The 18,942-nt window shown below is 48.5% G+C and overlaps 1 protein-coding gene across 7 annotated transcripts in view; it reads left to right on the top strand.

The window, feature by feature from the left end:
• CRCP (CGRP receptor component) overlaps positions 1-18,942 on the top strand; it is a 45,269-nt gene that overhangs the window by 4,500 nt on the left and 21,827 nt on the right. For 4 of the 7 annotated variants that reach the window (XM_006260197.4, XM_059717393.1, XM_059717391.1 and 1 more), the window contains exons 3-4: positions 8,910-9,008; positions 13,495-13,589. In XM_006260197.4, the coding sequence (XP_006260259.2) occupies positions 8,910-9,008; positions 13,495-13,589 (194 nt within the window). Of the gene's footprint in view, positions 1-1,515; positions 6,879-8,909; positions 9,009-13,494; positions 13,590-18,942 lie in introns of those variants that run through there. The other 3 variants (XR_002092093.2, XR_002092092.2, XR_009456692.1) reach the window with 1 other exon arrangement.

The raw sequence follows: 18,942 nt of genomic DNA, 5'->3' as shown, positions 1-18,942 counted from the left end.
ACGGCCACTTTTCCCTGTACTTGGTCCCACTGCTTTTTTCCTTGCATGGGCACAAGGAAAGCATTCACCTCTGGTGTGGGCAAAGCACTTGCCACAGCCTTTTCTCCCCGCATTGACACAGGAAAAGTGCCTGCTGCTGGCACAGGGAATGCATCTGCTGCTGCTGCTTCCTATGCCAGCACCAGAAAAGTGCCCGCCACTGGCTTAGGGAAAGTGCCCACTACTGCTGCTTTTTCCTATGCTGGCACAGGAAAAGTGATTGCTACTAGAGGTGCACCAATACATGGGTCCCATATCAGATTGGCACCGATATAAGGAAAACTGACTATCAGATATTGGCTTTTTTTGGCTGATGTGGCCAGTAATTCCCCATGCATCCGCCCAGCCGCAGTGCAGCACACAGGCGGCAGGAGCTCAGCCCAGCAGCATGGAAAGCAGCTGGGTCTGGCTGGTAAGTCTGTTGTGAGGAAACGGGCATGGGGACGCAGATCGAGACCCCTGTGGTGAGGGAGGAAGTGGGGCTAGGCAGGGGTTGGGGCAGGTGCTGCACAGCTGGCGTGGAGCGGGGGACAGAGCCACAAGCGACTTGTCCGGAGGGTGCGGGGAGAGGGTGGCAGCTCTCACTGCTGCATGCACCCCAGGGGGGCATGGCAGGTGTGTGCCCCTGGATCTGCGCACAGGGCGAGGACAGGCTGTTGCTGTGGGCTGGGGCCGGGGCTGCGCGGAGCTCTTCCTGGTGGGGGGGCTTGGGCTGGGGCTGCGCTCGGGACAGGCAGCGGTTCTGGGAGAGAGGTTGTGGGGGCTACAGTGAATTTTGGGGTGGCTGTAGCCTCCCCATATACCCCTCTCAGTGCTACCACTGCCTGTCCCGAGTGTAGCTCTACCCAGCCTCCTGCTGGGAAGAGCCTGGTGCCCACCCTCGCCTTGTGTGCAGATCTGGGGCACACGCCCCCCCATGCCCTCTGGGAGCTACCACCCCCTCCCCATGCCACCTGGACAAGCCACTAGTGGCTCTGTCCCTCACTCCGCCCTGGCCGTGCAGTGCCTGCCCCTACCCCTGCCCCATCCCCACTCTCTCCTTTATAGCAGGGGCCTCAATCCCCTTCCCCCGCAACAGACTTACCAGCCAGTCGCCCCTTTCCATTGTGCCTGGCTGCATATCAGAATCGGATCAGTATCGGCTGATATGGCCCATTAAAAATCAGCCATCAGCCCCAAAATTTTCTATTGGTGCACCCCTAACTGCTACCAAAGTCCCCTGCCATGGAACAGCACCAAAGCCCTATGTCCGTGGGCCAGATCAAAAGGCTTCTCAGGCTGGATCTGGCTGCAGGTTGCCAACCCCTAGTTTCATCTTACAGCAAGTCCTGGTGATCTGGTCTTGAAGGCAGTGAGATGGTTTGGCTCAAACTCAGTTCATGACTCTCCTGAGAATCGCAGACCTATTCATGTTCGTTCTTTTCTTTCTCTTTTTTTTTTTTTTTTTTTTGTCTCTTTCTAAATGGCCGCCGACAGCTATGTTCCCTCTGTCCTCTGGGAGCTTGTGCCTATTCTGTGACAGTCTGATCCCTTCCTCACCATAGTCCTGTGCCTTTATTTACTTTTTCTTGCCTTTTTTCATCGTTTTCAGCCCTTTCTCTTGCCATAACCCCCCCTTTCATTTTGTTTCTCCTCTCCTCTTGCTGTGGCTGCTCTGTTGCTTTCTTCTTTTCCGTTTCCCCTCCTGATATATCCCGTACCTTTCTCCTCTCCTCTCTTGTTTCTTTGTTTTTTTCCAGTTTCTTTGTTCCTTGTTGGTTATATGACCACCCATCCCTGACCCCTCTGGTTCCTTGCATAGTTAACCCTTTTCTTGCTGGAATGGCTGAAGGCAGCTCCCAGTCGTCTGTTGCTGAGGCTTCTGCCCCTTTGGACTTGAGTTTTGGAGTCCGGCTTCATGCCCCTTCCTTCATCGGGGTGGAGGAGTGCGCCTCTGCTGTGGGTGCACTAGTAGGCTTCAGAAACGTCCTTTATGCTGACCGAGTGAGTTCGGACCCTGTCATTTTCCTCAGCTCGCCTGCTTTGGCGCGTGAAGTTGTGTTAACAGGTGTGACTGTCAGGGGTGTGTTTTGTGTCGCAACACCCTTAGACGCAGAGCCATTCAGGTGGTAGCCTCTAATGTTCCTCTCCTCCATTTCTCTCGGACGATGAGCTCACCAACCGCCTGCGCCCCTATGGCATGGTCACAGGGCCTGTCTGTAGACTGTCACTTGGCAGCGGCGGTCCTGTGCTCCAGCATGTCCTGTCCTTTAAAAGGCAGATGTTCATGCTTCTTGTCCGGGAGGCTTGGGGTTTACCCCACTCCCTGTCTTTCACGATTGACGGGCAGTGTTAGGAGGCTTACCTTACTGTTGGGGACATCTCGTGCTTTTGCTGTGGCTGCCCAGTGCCCAAGGAAGAAGCCGGTTGCAGCGGAGCCACCTGTGGCTGCGCCCGACGGTTCGTCCGCCTCTGGTGCGGATGCCTCGTTGGGTGGTGGGGATGTGCCTACCTTCCAGCCGCTCCCCAGTTCGTCAGAGACAGGTGGCTCCGCGAGGGTGGATTTGGGGCTCCTCCTTGCTTCCCCCCCAGGAGAGGCTTTGGTTCCTTCTGCTGAGGAGCAGACCTCCCAGCAACAGAAGGAGTCTTACAAGAAGGCCTTGTCAACCCCTTAAGACCTCCCCACCACTTCAGGGGGAGCTGGGGTTAGCGAGCAGGATTCACCCTATCTGCCTGCCTCCTCGGCACCCCCCTAGGCCTGGGAGCGAGGTGGGGTCCAATGGCCCTCCCCTCGCTTCTCAGCTCCCTGAGCCTGATTATGTCAAAATGGGCCCTCTGGGAGCCACCGGTGTTACCAAGAGAGAGATTCCAGCCCAGGAGAGTGCCCCCCTAATTGTTCAGGGACTAATGCACCCTCAGAGCCCTTTAGAGGATGCCACCACCATAGGGCCTGATGCTGGGAGTCCTGGTGAGGGGACACATACCCCCCCCCAGGCCTCGGCAACTCTCTGTGCATAACGTGTGCCTCTCTTCCTCCTTGAGGTCAGATTTTGATTCAAGTTGAGGGAAGTCCTGCCTCAAGGAGTGGCGTCCCCGACTCAGCTAAAGTCCCCCCCACATAATCTACATCCCGGTGGCGGAGCCTGCTCCTGCCTCTGAGGAACCTCCCTGTTGGTTACCCCGTTGAGCGCCTCATTGAGTCTCTTAACCAGACCAAGCATCACTGGAAAGTTGCCCAGTGTATTCGTAAATGGTTCCCGGAACCTGAGACATTTGTGCTTTCTGCTAAGGCCGCAGTAGCGATGCTGCACTCCACCCTGGGGATGCAGCATTATAGCTTTCACCTAAGCAAGCTCGCGGACGATGTTGGGTGCCTGTTGCAGGAAGCTTTGGCTAGCAATCTGTAGGCCCATTTTTTTTCTTGTCCTGCGTGCTTCCTCCTCTCTGGTACTTCTGTCTGCTCTTTTGGCTTTGCCTGTCCTCCTTTCTACACCCTTTATGCATGGCTGCTACGGCTTTTAGTTGTCTCAGTGTCAGCAGCTGCAGAGATCCTGGGAAGCAGACGGCTCTTTGATTTCCTGCATCAGAAACGTCTGGATGTAGCTTTCCTGCAGGAAACCCATACTGATGCTGCCAATCAGGCTGACTGGCATGTTGCCTGGAGAGGCCACATGTTCCTGAGTCCTGGCACCTCCCTCAGCGCAGAGATTGCAGTCGTCTTCTTGCTGCAGCTGATGCCTGACATTGCGGTAGTCCAAGAGGTCATCCCTGGCTGCCTGCTAACTGTTTGCCTCTCTTTGGCACAACGTCGTCTCCTCTTCTACGCACCCACAATGTGGCCGTCCTCCTCGGTACCCAGGGTGATGTCCGGTCATTGGTTGACTGTCAGCGTGCTTATGACTGCGCTTCTTCAGCTTGCATCGACTGCATCAACAGTGAAACCCTACTTCTCGGTGCTTGGGCCGACCTCTTTCACCCTGGACCTGCCCAGAGGTCTCTCCTGGCGTCTCAAGGGCCTTAAGGCCCTAGGGGCGTTCCTCCGACCATCTGTCTTCCCTCACTAGAATTGGGAGGGCCTCAGCAATGAGGTGGAGGCATGTCTGCGGCAATGGCACTGGTGTCTGCCTGGCCTCTTCTACCACCGACGGGTCCTCATTGTGAACGACTTAGCAGCCACAACATTATGGCACTGATGTGCCGTGTTGGACCCCCGCCGCCAGACTGACTTGACATGCTGCAGAGACTGTTTGTGGATTTTTTCTGGGATGGATGCCATTGGCTCCTCTGAGCTGTTCTCTAGCTGCTGATGGCCAAGGGAGGCCAGGGCTTGGTTGACTTGGCAGGCAGGATAGCTGCTTTCCTCCTGCAGGCCCTCCAGAGACTACTGTGAGGAGTCCCCTGCACCTCTTCCCCCTGGCAACAGCTGGCCTATGTGTTTCTGTGATGGGTGGGGGACCTCGGGTTCGACCGAGAGCTCTTTCTCTTGGATCCTGCCCTCTTGGACTGGGGTATCCTCCAGCCCTACTGCAGCCTGGCGCAGGCCTGGCAGGCCACCTTCTGCCTCCAGCCCTGAGCTAGGCACCTGTGGCTTCCAGAGTTGCTGCAGGAGCTCCTTGTCTACAACCCGGCCCTGCGGCACAGGCTGCTGAGTCTTGGCTCTGATAGCCTTGCTGACTCGCATCTGATTGCATACTCTCCAGCTGGGCCACCTTTTTGACGTGACCTGGTCAGATTGGCTGTAGGCTGAGGCTCTGGCTGCCTGCTCGGGCATGTGCTCGGTTTGCTGTGCCACCTGCCTCCTGGGGGACATGCGGGCCACCCTCGCAGCAGAGGCAGCGGGTGCCAAAACCACCTCTCAATATAGTGGGTAATCCCTGCCGGGGATGTCCCAGGTGAACCCTTTCCACTGCTGCCTGTTGTCCCAGCCATGGATAGTGACCGGGGTGGTAGGCCTGGCATTTTACTGGCTCCTCCCATGCCTCTGATGGCGATGCTGGGGTTCGCTTTAACACGCTTCATCAAAAAGCCCTGTACACTTGGTTGATTTGTGTCTGCTACTCCCACGTCCTTGCCAGTTGTCTTGACGCTACATGGTGGTGGCTAGTGGCACCGGCACTCACGCCAGCCCGCCCCACATAGCGCACATTTTATATGCTGCCCTTTGCCAAAAGGACCGGTGACCTCCAGTGGCGGTTGCTGCATGGGATGCTGGCCACCGGCACGCTCATCTGCCACGTGGATCCGAGTGTGTCAGAGACCTGCCCCTTGTGTCCGGGGGGAGGTAGAGGCAGATCTGTTCCACGCCTTCCTTGGGTGCCCCTGACTGCTGTTGCTCTTTGCTACCTTTGGCACTTTGTTCGAGGTGCTGGACTTGGACCGCTCAGAGGCTACTTTTTTGTTTTCCCTTTCATACCTGGCAGGGGGGAGGGGGATGTCATCTGCCTGACTAACTTTCTGCTTGGCCAGGCCAAGATGGCCATCCTCAAGAGCTGCAGGAACTGGCTTGCTGGGACCAATTCTGATGATGCCTTATGGCTCTTTCGGTTCATGGTCCATGCATGCTTGTCACTGCAATTCGAGCATGCGGTCCTCCAGCAGACAGTACCAGCCTTCCAGGCACCACTGGGGCATTCAGGAGATGCTCTGCAGCGTTGAGGGTGGCTGTTTGGTCCTTGTTCTGTGATACTGCTTGCCCCTTCCCAGGGTACTGGAAGGGGTCTTAGTAGGTTGATGTTGTACCGGGTGTTTTTGTTTGTAGACTGTGAGGGCAGGCCTTGCGGGCCATAGCCCCAGGCTCTTTCTGTTGTACCTGGGCCCCTGTGTGGGCTGTCCTTTGTTGTACTGCTACTTTTGTTCCTTTAAACGTTTATAAAATTCTTTTAGTACTGCTTTCGTGGTAAAGATGAACAGGATTCAATCCCAGACACACAAAATCAAATGATAGTGTGTGTGTGTGCGTGCATGCACATGCACATCTAAATGTAAGAGAGCCAGCATCCAGACCATCAGCCATTTTAAAGCTGCTCTTCTCTGCTTTCTCTCTGTCACTTTTTAAACTGATTTGCCAGATTCTGTCTTTAAGTGTAGTGTTAATGAGGGGCCTCATTTCACGCTCTTTTATGCCAGCTTTAAGCCTGGGCTAGTGCCCTTGTTTGTTAGCAATCGCACTGTTCATACATCAGACTCCATATCCTTCAGTTTGCCAGTTTTGTTGCAGTGAAAAGTAGAATCAAATTAATGCATTTTTAAATCACATGTAAGATGGAAACTAATAGATAGCCAACAGCACTGGTGCTCAACCTTTTGTTTGACCCTGTGAGCTAGACGAGTGGTATGGGCCAGATGGAGCCTCATGCTGCCTCTGCCTAGCCCTGTGTGTTGGGATCAGGCTCCGTGCTGCCCTGAGTGGCCCTGTGCTACGTGCTGCCTGGATCAGCCTCGTGCCACCCTGCATGCCCAGTGTAGTGTGCAGGGCCATGTTGTTTGGCTCAAGGGGCTGCCCCCCAGTCCAGAAATTTGGCAGCAAGGAAGGGGCTTTACTTGCCACCCTGTCACCAGATTTTTAGACCCCTGGTGAGTCCCGCAGGCTAGATGATCTGGCTTCATGGGGTATACCTGGCCAAAAACATTAGACAGCATATGCTGGATCCTCTTTAATGTTCCAGAGAGATATGAATTGAAACAGTAGGAGTACTTTGCAAACGATTCCAGGTGTTTTCTCAAATGGCTGCTGACAGCAGTGCTGTTACTTCATATGTAATTTTATGTACACGAATACAGTATCAGCCTGGAGCCCAGGACTTGCTGAAATGCTTAAATAAATTGAAGACTGCTACTAAAAATAAATAAGCTTCTAAGTCCTTTAAGTCTCTGCAGTGTTTTTAACAGCCTTTGGTGTCTCTTTTTTCACACTAAGGAAAAATGTATTTTCTCAGCATACAGTAAATTTATGATGAAGGCAAGGCAGCGTGTAGTTCTGAAATGTGATGGCAAGTCATAGTAAGTCCTTCGAGAGAGCAACAAGTTCCTGTCTGCTAATGCAGGGACTGTGACTGCTAATGTGGTTAGAAAACAGCTTGTGAAGACAAAGCCATACTGAGCCACCTTTTCAGCCTTCTAAGAGAAGATGCCTTTTTGGAAATGAGAGGAGAAGAGCATGCCATTTTCTTAGGTGCCCCAGGTTATATGAGGTTATGTGAGGACTTGATTCTTTAGTTAGGAATTTAACTGAATTTAATGCCTTTACAAACCATAAATATTTCTTCAAGATTATTTCCTTGCTGAAGTTCCAGACTTATACAGCCTTTCTACCCTGGTTCCAAACTAAGTTTTGATGTCCTCTGAGCCACGTATGTTTGAATAGAGCAAAGTACACCATATGGCAGACTTTAGAAGAACTTAATGAGATACCTAGTAGGAACAGTTTTGTTCAAGAAACAGACTAACCTTATTTAATCAGAGCTATATGTTTTTCTTAGGGCTGACATCTTTTCTTTAAATCTACTATTTCAGTACAGAAAGTAGCAGCTAGTGAAGTAATGGTATCTTGAAAAATCCAATCTTTCCACTACTACTTTGTGTTCCTTTTCAACATGCAGGAATATTGAGGAGAAAATAGGGTATGGGACGTATTTGTTGTATTGAGACCTTCTTGAGGTCTTTGTTAAAGATTTAGCCACCCCAAAGTAAGAGCCTGGTCCACTTTGCAGAATTGGGCTTGTGATTCTATACATTAGAGATCATTTGTATACCTTAAAGATTCATTGGGCACCTGTACATGAGCGCGGAGGCTGCTCGGACGCATTGAAACGCCACCGCGTCAGAGTAGACTCGATTAATGAAGTCTGCTGGAGTGTGGCAATTGCTGTGCTCCAGCTGCCTCCTGTATCTCATGTATCAGCGTCCCCACGCTTAAAAATGACAGCAGGGGTGCTTGAACTAAAGCTCTTCGGAGGAGCTTTAGTTCAAGCGCCTCCGCTGCCATTTTTAAACACGGGGATGCTGATACAAGGAGACGTGGCAGTGCTTTAGAGTGACTCTTGGAGCTACTTTGGCTAAAGAGCCACCCCCAGAGGACGTGCAAAAATGCCCTTTGTCTCTTCCTCCATCTTCGTTGTCTTCACTCGAGCCCCGTTATCTTTTCGTAGTTCCAAATGTACCCACACGTGCTGAGTGAGAAAAGAAGTGGAAAATGGAGTTACTGATGAGACTGCTCATTCCCCGTTTCCCTTTCTCAGCATAGTTCTCTCGGCCCATACAGCTTTTTAATTCTTTACAGGAAGGGATTAGCAATAGCTGCAGCTGTAGGCATTTTGAGCACGTCTGTAGCTCTCTTCCATATGCGCACTCTTCTAAAACTAGGATTTTATTTTCCTTTCCGTAGTTTTTGCTCCATCTTTCCCTCCTGTTGCATGTTGATGGAAGTGTCTTACCCTGTCACTGTCAAGCTAATATTTTGCAATAAAAATGATCCGTGAGTAAGGAGACTTGGGTTCGGTTCCTGCTATCGTGAAAGATTTCCTTTGTGATCGTGGACAAATCACTTAATTTTCATCATCAGTAAATTGTACAGTTTCCACGAGTGCTGATAGTCCATTAAAACATACGTAGAGTGTGGTCCAATAATTCCTACATCTTTTTTTCAATATCATTTAGTACTAGTTACCTGAATTTGGAATGATTATGTGCAAGGAATAACACTGACAAAGTTTTCCATTACCCTTTTAATCAAGTCCATCAATAAAGGGGTAACATAATCTCTGTTACTTAGCTGATAGTAATTGAAAAATGTCATAATATTACCGTAGAAAATACTGATAATATTTTGAAAAAAAATAGAAAATAATGAAAACTACTTTGGAGTAACTCAGTAAAACATGCCTTTTGTTTAGGTGTTCCAGTTGCTTACTGATCTGAAACAACAACGCAAAGAAAGTGGAAAAAGCAAACAGAGCTCTGGCCAGCAAAATCTGAACACTATCATGTATGAAGTGAGTAGAGCTACACAGTTATTTTGCACTTCAGTGTAAAGTGGCAGGCGTTTACACGTGCAGAGTTTATCTAGGAATTTGGCCTCTGCTTAATAGAACTTCAGTAAATATTTCTTGCATATAATACGAGTTTTCTTCCCTAAACATTTCAAATTGCTGAAAAGTAGCCATCTCTGAGCTAGGAAGCGCCAGCTAACTTCTGCTCATCATGAGAAAGGAGATAAATAATTTTGACCAAGGACACTAGGCCAAATGCCTCCACAGGATTTTTAATGTTTGGAGCCAACACTGTGGCTCTGGTGTGTAAGGAGCTGTTCAAAAGGTCTTAGTACAGCAAGCTTCACAATCTCTTTAAGGCTGAAAGTACACTTTGTTGGCTTTGAACCTGTACTTCCACAATAGTTGGCTTATTTAAAACCTGAGCTGTAGAGCAAATAATTTGTAGCTTTAGCTTTTAACATGACCATGCCTGCGCCATTGGCTGGGGTCAGGGCCAGGGCAGGCAGGCTGCCTCATCCTGCCGTGGCTTGGGCTGTGGCTGGGTCTGGGGGTACTGGCCAGCTGGGGTGACAGTGGCTTGGTGCGGGAGGGAGGGCGTGTGTACCCTTGGGACAGGGTTGAGGGTGCTGCCCAGCCGGGGTGGTGACAGCAGCTCCCAACGGCAGCAGTGCAGGGTTCTCAATGATGGCAGCAGCACCAAGGCTGCCAGTTCAGTCAGGCTGCAGCCCTATGCCCTGCATCCCACAGAAATCTGGGGAGCCGTGTGCCCTTCCACCTCCCCCTGATGTATTACCAGTGGGTGTGCCAGACTACCCCCATGCCATGAGGTTGCTCCCTAATGGTGCAGGCTGGTTCAGGCTCTACAGAGTTTGGCCCCTGATGGCCCAAACCAGCCCTACACCAAGCTTGGTGCATGGCCCTGATGGTGTGATTCTCTTTCTATATGTCTATATATATATATAGAGAGAGAGAGAGAGAGAGAGAGAGAGGGAGGTATTTCATTTTAATTGTGGAAAAATGCAGACTTTGGGGGTTTTTTTAGAGAATTTTGGATAGTTTATCAGAGAATTTTGGATTTTTTAAACAGAAAACCAGGATCCTTGATGATTCAATTACTTAAAAGACACATAGTTGGACCACTAGTGGACCATGGTTAATATTGCATTAAATCTAGTTTGTTTTGCTTCCATGAGTAGTCCCCATTGACTGTAGTGGAACCACTTAGGCACATATGGTTTGGTCCTGGCTTTCTGAGTTTTAGTTCTGTCTTTGTTTGAAAAGACAAAGTTAGAAAATGCAGCTTCAGTAAAACATTTTCCAAATCCTGGTCAAATCTTTAGTAAGATTTGTAGTCTCTTTGTCAGTTGTTTCAAGTAAATAGGAGAGTCAGGCAAAAGGGAAATGTTAATTCTAAGTGTACTTGCTAAATATATGAATATTAAGCAAGTATGACCGTATCATATATCAGTATTGATATAATGGGATTGTTTCTGTTTGTTGTGAATACATATTAATAAGCCTTGTACATAGGTGTACCTGCGATATTACAGTAGTTGGAACTAGTTTATTTAAATGGTGCCTGCATTTAGATATGACCATAATATGATGATGGGCACTTTTAGTTGGTTTAAAATTACTATATTTCACCGTGTATAGGTCGACTCTGGATTTTCGATGCAAAAAGATAGGATTTTCATAGGCACAGCGTATAAGCAGGGGCTGAGTGCTGAGCCCAGCACTTGGCAGCACAGCTCGCAGCCAACAGGGCCAGGCTCAGCGCTCACCTGGCATAGCCCCATCCCCTGTAAGCCATCTCAGGGGATGGGGCTGAGCCAGCCAAGCCCAGCCCTGGCTCCATCCTTGTCCCCATCTCCTGCGAGCAGTATGTCACCAGCCAAGTGCCAAGCTTGGCACTGCTCGCAGGAGCCAGAGATGGGCATGGCGCTGGGCTTGGTGCTTGGCTGGTGCAGTCCCATCCCCTGCAAATGGCACTGGTGCAGCCAGGGACCGCGCCAGCTGAGCACCAAGCTCATCTGAGCCCAACCCTGTCCGTGTCCCCTGCAAGTGACACTAGTGAGGCCCTATCCCCTGTGAGTGGCACTGCTGAGCACTGAACCCAGCCCTGACTCCTGCGAGTGGCTCCAGGCTTGGCTGCTCACAGCAGACAGGGCCAGGTGCTTGGCTGGCATGGTCTCACCCCCTGTGAGCGGTGCTCCCTTGCTGTGCCAGCGAAGTGCTGAGTCCGGCGCCGCTCACAGGAGATCGTGCTACAGTGCATAAATCAAAATTGATTTTTTAAGACACAAAAATTGGGCTCCAAAACCCGACTTGTACACCCTGAAATATGGTACATAAATAGCTGAGTTTGGAAAATAAATGTCTAAAGTTAAATAGCCATGGCTTCTACTATAGAATATAGTATTTTAATAGGCAATCAGTAAATTTCTCCTCTACTGCAATCAGTCATGGTTTACAAGTAAAAACAAATCATCATAATACTTTGAGAAAATAGTTGCTCAGTGTATTACTCCATTAAAATATTGCTCAAATCCCCCTAAGATAATCATTAGGAACACAAGCAATTAATATTTTATAATTTCAGTAGAGAGGAAGAAGGCCAAATCTTTCTATGTTGATAAAATCAAGTTTTAGTTAGGTTGCTTTTAATAGATTTATTTTATAATGTCATATACTTGTATTATTTGTCATATCCTAAAGAATCTTGGAAACAACATTTCTTCCCTACCAGTTATATTCTGCTGGCTAAACAGTGCCTCATTTCTTTCTTTTCTGCCCTTTTTATTATAGATTTTTGTTTTAAAGAATTTCTAAGACAAAAATGCCTATATAAAAGGATACTTATTTAGTTATGCTCATGGCACAGTTCACAAGTAATGCATAGGCTCCTCAGGAGAAGAAATCCATGTTTGCTGTACAGCACGATGCGCACACATGCTATGCACCCAGGGTGGGCTGGTTCATCATATTTGAAATCCTATTAATGCGTGGAGCATCTGTCAGTCGTAGTCTCAGGGAGAAAACAGGAATTTCCTGTAATTTCTTAGTGATCCTCTTTACTCCTTATTTTGGGGTTAGTTCAGACGACATCCAGAAAGATTCTTGTGGTTTTTTTCAAGTTAAAAGGGTGACTAAACTACAATCTGATTGGGTTTCTTTAAAAATAAAAGTAAAGCCATTTGATCAACTTTTCCTTATAGTCAGGAGTCTGGGCTCACACGAAGTTGCAAAATGGTGTTCTGTCTTCTTGAATCCTCATTTTTTAAATAAAAAAGCAAATGTTTTGCAAAGATTAGTTGAGGTTAATTAGTGTTAGTGCAAAAGACAAACAGCAGGAAAATTAATTATCTAACAGAACTAGAAAGTGAACATTTCTGAATAATGACTACAAAATTCTTGCTAGGTTTTTTAACGGTAATATGCATAGATTCTGGGGTTTTAGAAAACGGTGCCAAATATGCAGACTGAAGTACACGTCCAGCTGTAAAGAATGAAAACCTCTTTATATTGGAAGGCTTTGTCACTGCAGTGGAATTTAAATTAGTTATTCATGAGTTGGAAATGACCTTGGCACTGAATTCTGGAAAATCTTGGAAAAAATAACACAGTTTTAGGGATGACTAGAATAAGGCTCTTCAATCCTGTTTTAAGAAAGCAATCTGGTCCTTTTTTTTAACAAGGGCTTGAGATGCTCTATACTAGTGGTTCTCAATCAGGGTGCCCCTCTCCCCACAGGGTATGTGTGTTTACCAGACTACAAGTCTTTCCTGCTGCAGTTATGATCTGGGGAGTGTTATGATCTTTGGACAGATCCTAAAGATATTTAATTTCTCACTTAATTTCCCCACTGTGAGAAATGTCCTTTCTTAAAATAAGCTGGTCCCAGATGATATTCAAGCTAGGGTCTTTCCTTTTAAAATTAAATTTGGCATTATCTGGAAGGGCCTGTGGTCAAGTGTCTTGGACCACATTGGCAAGCGTCTCTGTCTTTTTGACACACCCATGTTGGATGCTAACTTTCTAAATTTACTTTTCTTCAGCCATTTAGGCTTTGAGTCCCTCCCAGGTGTGAAAGAAACTCATTGTTTAGCAAGTGACACCTTGCAACCCTTATCATACTGTGTGATTCGGGCCCTGTGATGGCATACGAGAAATACATTTTATATCAAATGCCACAGTGCCTAGAAACATAAGGATTATATGCTTGAATGCAGCCTAATACCACCAATAGGTGTTATACTGTATCACTCACATGCCTTATCAGTAAAACAAAGCTCAAGAAAAAACATGCATGATGTCCCATGAACACCTCAAGATATTGTGGCGTTCATGACCAAGGTCACTATTCACACTTCTTTCAGTAGATTTGAAGAGGCTTTTCAGCAAATAATTCTCTGCATAGATATTTGATACTCCACATTTATTTTTTCTTTACAAATGGTAACATATTTTTTCTTACCCTCTACAGACATTAAAATACATATCCAAAACACCATGCAGATACCAAAGTCCTGAAATTGTAAGAGATTTCCTCACAGCAATGAAAGGTCATAAACTAACAAAGTAAGTAAAGATTCCCTTTTGAGTATACGGATGAGTGCACAAGAATATTCAAAAATGGCCCTTGGTAAAAGGAATTTATGAGGGGTGCACTGATAAAGATTTTCTTGACTGATACCAATAGCTGATTATTAAGCAGGCATATCGGTTGATACTGATCCAATAACCGATTTACAGGAATGCAACCTGGCAGTGTGGAGAGCAGCTCTCTGCAGGTAAGTCTGGGGTGGGGGTTGTGAGAGAGGGAAGGGCCACGGCGGTGCAGATCCATGGTGAGGGAGGGAGTAGGGCAGGGGCTGGGGGTGCTGCCCAGCTAGGGTGGTGAATGACATCTGGGGCCAGAGCAGGGAGTGGGACAGAGGGGATCAGTGTCCTGAAGCTTAATAATAGTGGTGGGGCACTTGAGCTAAAGCTTGGTGAATAAGCTTTAGTTCAGGCACTGCTGCCACCATTTTTAAGCGTGGGGGTGCTTTTAGCTGGAGCCGAGCAAGGCAAGGGCAGATGTGGGCTGCTTGTTGTGGGCCCAGGGCTCTGCCCTGCTGCCTTTCCATCGGGAGCCATCCCCTGCCCACCCAGCAGCGGGAGCCACAACTTGCTCCCTCCACTGCTGGGTGGGCAGGGGGCATGCAGCTGTGCAGGGCCCCCGAGGAAAAGGCAGCAGAGCAGAGAGCCCCAAGCCCACAGTGGGCAGCCTGCATCTGCCCCGCGCACAAATATGGGTGGGCACATGTCCCCCCAAGGGGTGCGTGCTATGGCAGGGAGCTGCCCTTCCCTTCCCCGTGCCCCCTGCACAAGCTGATAGCAGCTGTCCCACTCCCGCTCTGGCCTCAGGTCCCATTCACTGCCCTGGCTGGGCAGTGCCCCCAGCCCCTGCCCCACTCCCTCCATCACAGTGGGGGCCCTGATCTGCCCCCCCCCTCCCCTTCCCTACCCTATGGCCCTTCCCCTCTGTGATGGGGGGCCATGTTGGGGCCATGTCCATCACTAGCCTGCCGCCTGTCTAGTGCAGGCTGCCTTGCACTCACCTGCCATGCCTTGATGTAAATTAAAATAATATAAAATGCAGAAGGCTTCCCATTTGCAGCCCTGGTATTCTGGGCCAATTACACATCTTTGATCTTCTTTAATACCGTGTCCCATGCCTTGCAGATGTCCTCCAAACAACTGACATTCACTTAGCCCTCTCCAGAGCTGGACTCTGTCCCTATGTTAGGCTTCCTACACATGTCTCATAACTGGGTTTCACTCATGCTGCCCTTTTCTCTGGGTCACACTTATTCTCACCCCACCACAGGCCACGTGCACTCTGACCTACTCTGTATGGCCCTTCAGGCTCCCTTTGGCCCTACTCCATACAGCCCTTCAGTTTTCTTCTCTCTCCGGCTTCGTCCTGACCTGTCGCAGACTGTCAGGTCTCCCAATTCAGGCCCTACTCTATGACGGGGTGTCAGGCCTATCGCCCCACACTGGGCTGATTCCAACCCCTGGCCCACTCAGACCTCATTCTTATTCAGGCGAATTCCCACCAGCCTTGGACCTCGGGTCCTCCCGGCCCCCGTGGTCTTGCTCGCAAGCCCCACTCTCTCTCTCAGGCATTGGGCCTTGGGCCCTCCTGGCCTCTGTGTTGTCGCCCAACCCTGTGGCTTTTCTGTTGGTGTGTGCACTCCCTTAGTCTGTCCCCTCCATGGGCACCCACAAGGCAGTGGAGGCTGAGGCTTTACAGGGCCCCATCCTCACCTTTCACTGGGGAGACACAGGTGTGGCATTTCCTGGAGACTGCCCTGCCACTGACAGCCCCAGCACACCATCCAGCCCCAGCTGGGTATAGGTTCAGGTCTTACCCAGGATCAGAAGGAACCTCCTTCACCCCATAGTTTCTGTCCTAACCTCCAGGTGTTCCAGGAGCAGCAATCCTTAGGCCAGGTGATGTTCATCCTTCAGCTCCCAGATGCAACTGGTCTTACAACCTGGGTCTGGTTTTATACCCTGGCTGCCTAGCCCTCCTCCAATCAGGCGGCCTCCTAGCCATCAGGTGACTGCCTAACTGGGCCTGAACCCACCTGCTGGCTGCTCCACATCTTGTTGGCTCCTCTTAAAGTGGCAGGCACCACTTGCGCCCGGCCACACCCTCCACAGGCTTTCCTGCAGGGCACTGCTCTCCACGTTGCCTAGCTGCATTCCTGGCCACGTGCATGTGTGCAGCTGCACACATGCATGCGGCATCTGGGGGCCCCCACCAGAAGGCATATTATATTTATTGGTTAACATTATCGGCTACAGCAGCCAAAAAAGCCGATAATGATAATGTTAATTTTCCTTTTATCAGTGCCGATCTGATATGGCACCGATATATTGGTGCACCTCTAGAATTTATAACCTGGTTGCTTTTGCTGAACACTTTTTAAGCATTTTCTGTCAAAATTAAAATCCTTGCCTAACCACCTTTTCCTTCTTTTCTGTGAATGCCTACATGCATATATGTTTATTCACATGGATGTTAAATTTGCTACAGTTTTCTGCCAGATTGATTCTGGGTGGTATGCATTTTCTATGAAATAAATAGGAAGGTGAAAAAAAATCGTTTTGAGTCACTCAAAATGAGCTCACTCATTTTTATGCTGTCCTCAGCAAAAATAAATTATTCAAAAAAAATACTGATAGCTTTATTTCAGAGAATAGGCATAAATAATGAGGCTGTATATAAATTAGGTCCCCAAGCAGATCTTGGGAAAGTATAAGCTTCAGCAGATTATTCTTGCCTGAATTTTTGAGTCATGGATGTAACTATTTCTTGTATTTAGTATTCAGTAGAATAATATTTTCATTCTTCCCCTCTGGGGTCTTTGTTCAATAAAATGCGCAGTTTCTATGATTTTCAGGAGCTTTATTTTGAGTTGATTGAGTCAACACCTGGAGAACAGACTGAGTCTCTTATAAATTCTGGAAAGCTCAGCAGGGACTTCAGAGTGGAAGGCGTGACCAGTCTCCTTCATGCTTACAAAACCTTTAAGGCAGTTTCTTTTGTTTGATATTGGTATGGATGGATATTTGCCATTCCTGAAATGTCTTGGTCTCCTGTACCACAGCCCCTCTGCAGCCCAATGCTGGAGCTTGGGGATGACCCCCGTACCTGCTGCCAGCCCAGGCATGCTCTGCCCCAACTCAAATTGCTGCTGTCCTGGGTGCACGTTTGGATGCTGCGCCCAGGAGCAGTTTACTCTGTCTCAAAGTGCTGTGGAGTGTATTTCTTCACCTTAATTGCACATATAGGTGCACCCACTGTTTTGTCGGTCTTTTTATCAACAAGAGCACACCATTGGGTCATATTCAGCTTGTGATCTACTGTAACCCCCAGGTTTACAGTAGCTTTTCTTTGGTTTTGTTGTTGTTTGGTTGATTTTTTTTCCTTCCTATTTCAAATGAAACTTTTGTCAAATGATTGCTTACTTCTAAGCACTTCCTCTTCACTCCAAAGGAAACAAATTAGTCTGGGTGAATTCTTAGATGCATGCATTCCCTAAAGAAATCTTACTTTTCCTAACTTGGTCCCATGTGACATGGCACTTGGTGCTTGTGTTAGTGTAAGAGAGAGCGGCTGCCTGAGAAGCAGCCTGCAGGTGCGGCAGGGGCCAACTGGGGAGTCTGCCCCTGAGTGCCAGTGAAAGAGGAGCTCCTGGCAGCAGGGCTCCTGATAACTGCTGAGCTGGGCTAAGCAGCACCAAGCCCAGGAACAGACCAGGCCTGGGAACAGGAGTGGGTGAGCCCATAGCCTGGAGAAGGGTGACCGAGAGCAGAGGTCCAGGATGCCTGAAGCCCAGCTAGCGAGTAGACCAGAGCCCAAAAGGAGCAAAGCAGACCTTCGAACCGAGAGGTCAGGGAACAGGGCCTGAGAGGGGTGAAGCAGGTCTTGGAACAGATAGGCCTGGGGACAGAAGCAATAGCCCAAGTGGGCTGTTGATGAATGATTTGGTGGTTGTGGAAGGGACTGAGGCAGAGTATTGGAGGTCCCAATTGGCCCAGAGAGAGATGGGCAAGTAAAGGCGGTGAGGACCTCTAGAGTAAAAGCTGGGGCAGGAATTGTGTGGCATTGCGATGCCCCTGGGACCCGAATCTCTTGCATCCTGGCATAAAAGGAACTTGCATCTCTGACACACATGAGAAGTGCCATTGTCTCTACTTCCAGCTGGTAGCAGTCATCTGATCTTGTGCGCAGTGTATTCTAGTGTTCCTGTCTGAGTCGGAACTGGACCAAAACTTCAGGATTAACACTGATTCTCTTCTGCTTTGTAAGTCAGGGGAGCTCTGTGAACCTTAAATCTTAAATTCCAGTGCTGTACAGCTCATTCAAAGGGTAGCTTCTGCCATGTAACACCATATTGGGCCAGCAGGTCTATGCAGAAGGAGAGGGAAGTGCTGCTCATTGAGTCCACTTAATAGGGATTCCAAAATTCTTCTGGCATGCCATGCCTGCTCTTTTTCCTGTGGCTAGGATACCATAAGATAGACCAGAATGATATTCCCATTCATTTACTTCTCTGGGAGGGAGTGAGGAAGGAAGGAAATGCCTAAATACTTCTGCAACCCAAATAGACTTAGGCAAAGAGGTCAGTTAAGAGTCTTTGAAAACTTTCCCCTTAGTTACTTAGTTAATATCCTTGTTGCCTTGTAAAAAAGTGACCGGCTCTGTTTGTACCAGTGTGAGGGATGTTTGCCATACAATTTACAAAATATGAAATAGACTTTTTTTTGCAATGGTCTTGGCATATTTATTTCCTCTAATCTGTTCCAGAGTCCAGACCAGATTTACCCAAGCCCATCTGGCAGCCACTTCTTCCCTTTTCACCAAGACCAGGAAAGCATATCGTTAGCAATTACCAAGTAATACATTTTATGTTAAAATGATTAAAACACTAATACCTCCAAGGAAATCTGGAGCTACCCTCTGGGCTCTCAGCCAAGACAATTTCAACTCCATGCTATTGCTTTGAGCTAAGAGTATGGGAAACCTACCAGCTTTAATCATTCACCTTCTTTGGGGGGACCTTACATTACATTTTATTTTTGTTCTTACAAAAGAAACATGTTTGAAACGTATTCTAGCTGATGCCCCAAATACTTGACCTTCCTTTCAAGAGGAAAAGAGCATTAACATTTGCTTTCAAGATCTTGGACTTTTCCTGTTGTGCCATTTTCCTGTTGTGATGACCTTTCCTTCCTGGGAGAGAAGAGGGGCAGGGAGGGTTGAGCTCCGGACTCTCTCTTCTCTTTCCTCACTGAGTAGTAGAAGAGGAAGGAGAGTCTCTCTTTAGCCACCTGTTTTCTGTCTCAGATTTAACCCTGGAAGAGGACAGTTGGT

The sequence above is a fragment of the Alligator mississippiensis genome, chromosome 14, assembly GCF_030867095.1.
Source record: "Alligator mississippiensis isolate rAllMis1 chromosome 14, rAllMis1, whole genome shotgun sequence".
NCBI classification, from domain to species: Eukaryota; Metazoa; Chordata; order Crocodylia; family Alligatoridae; genus Alligator; species Alligator mississippiensis.
The sequence above is the reverse complement of the archived record's forward strand: the minus strand, read 5'-3'. Positions and strand labels throughout refer to the sequence as shown.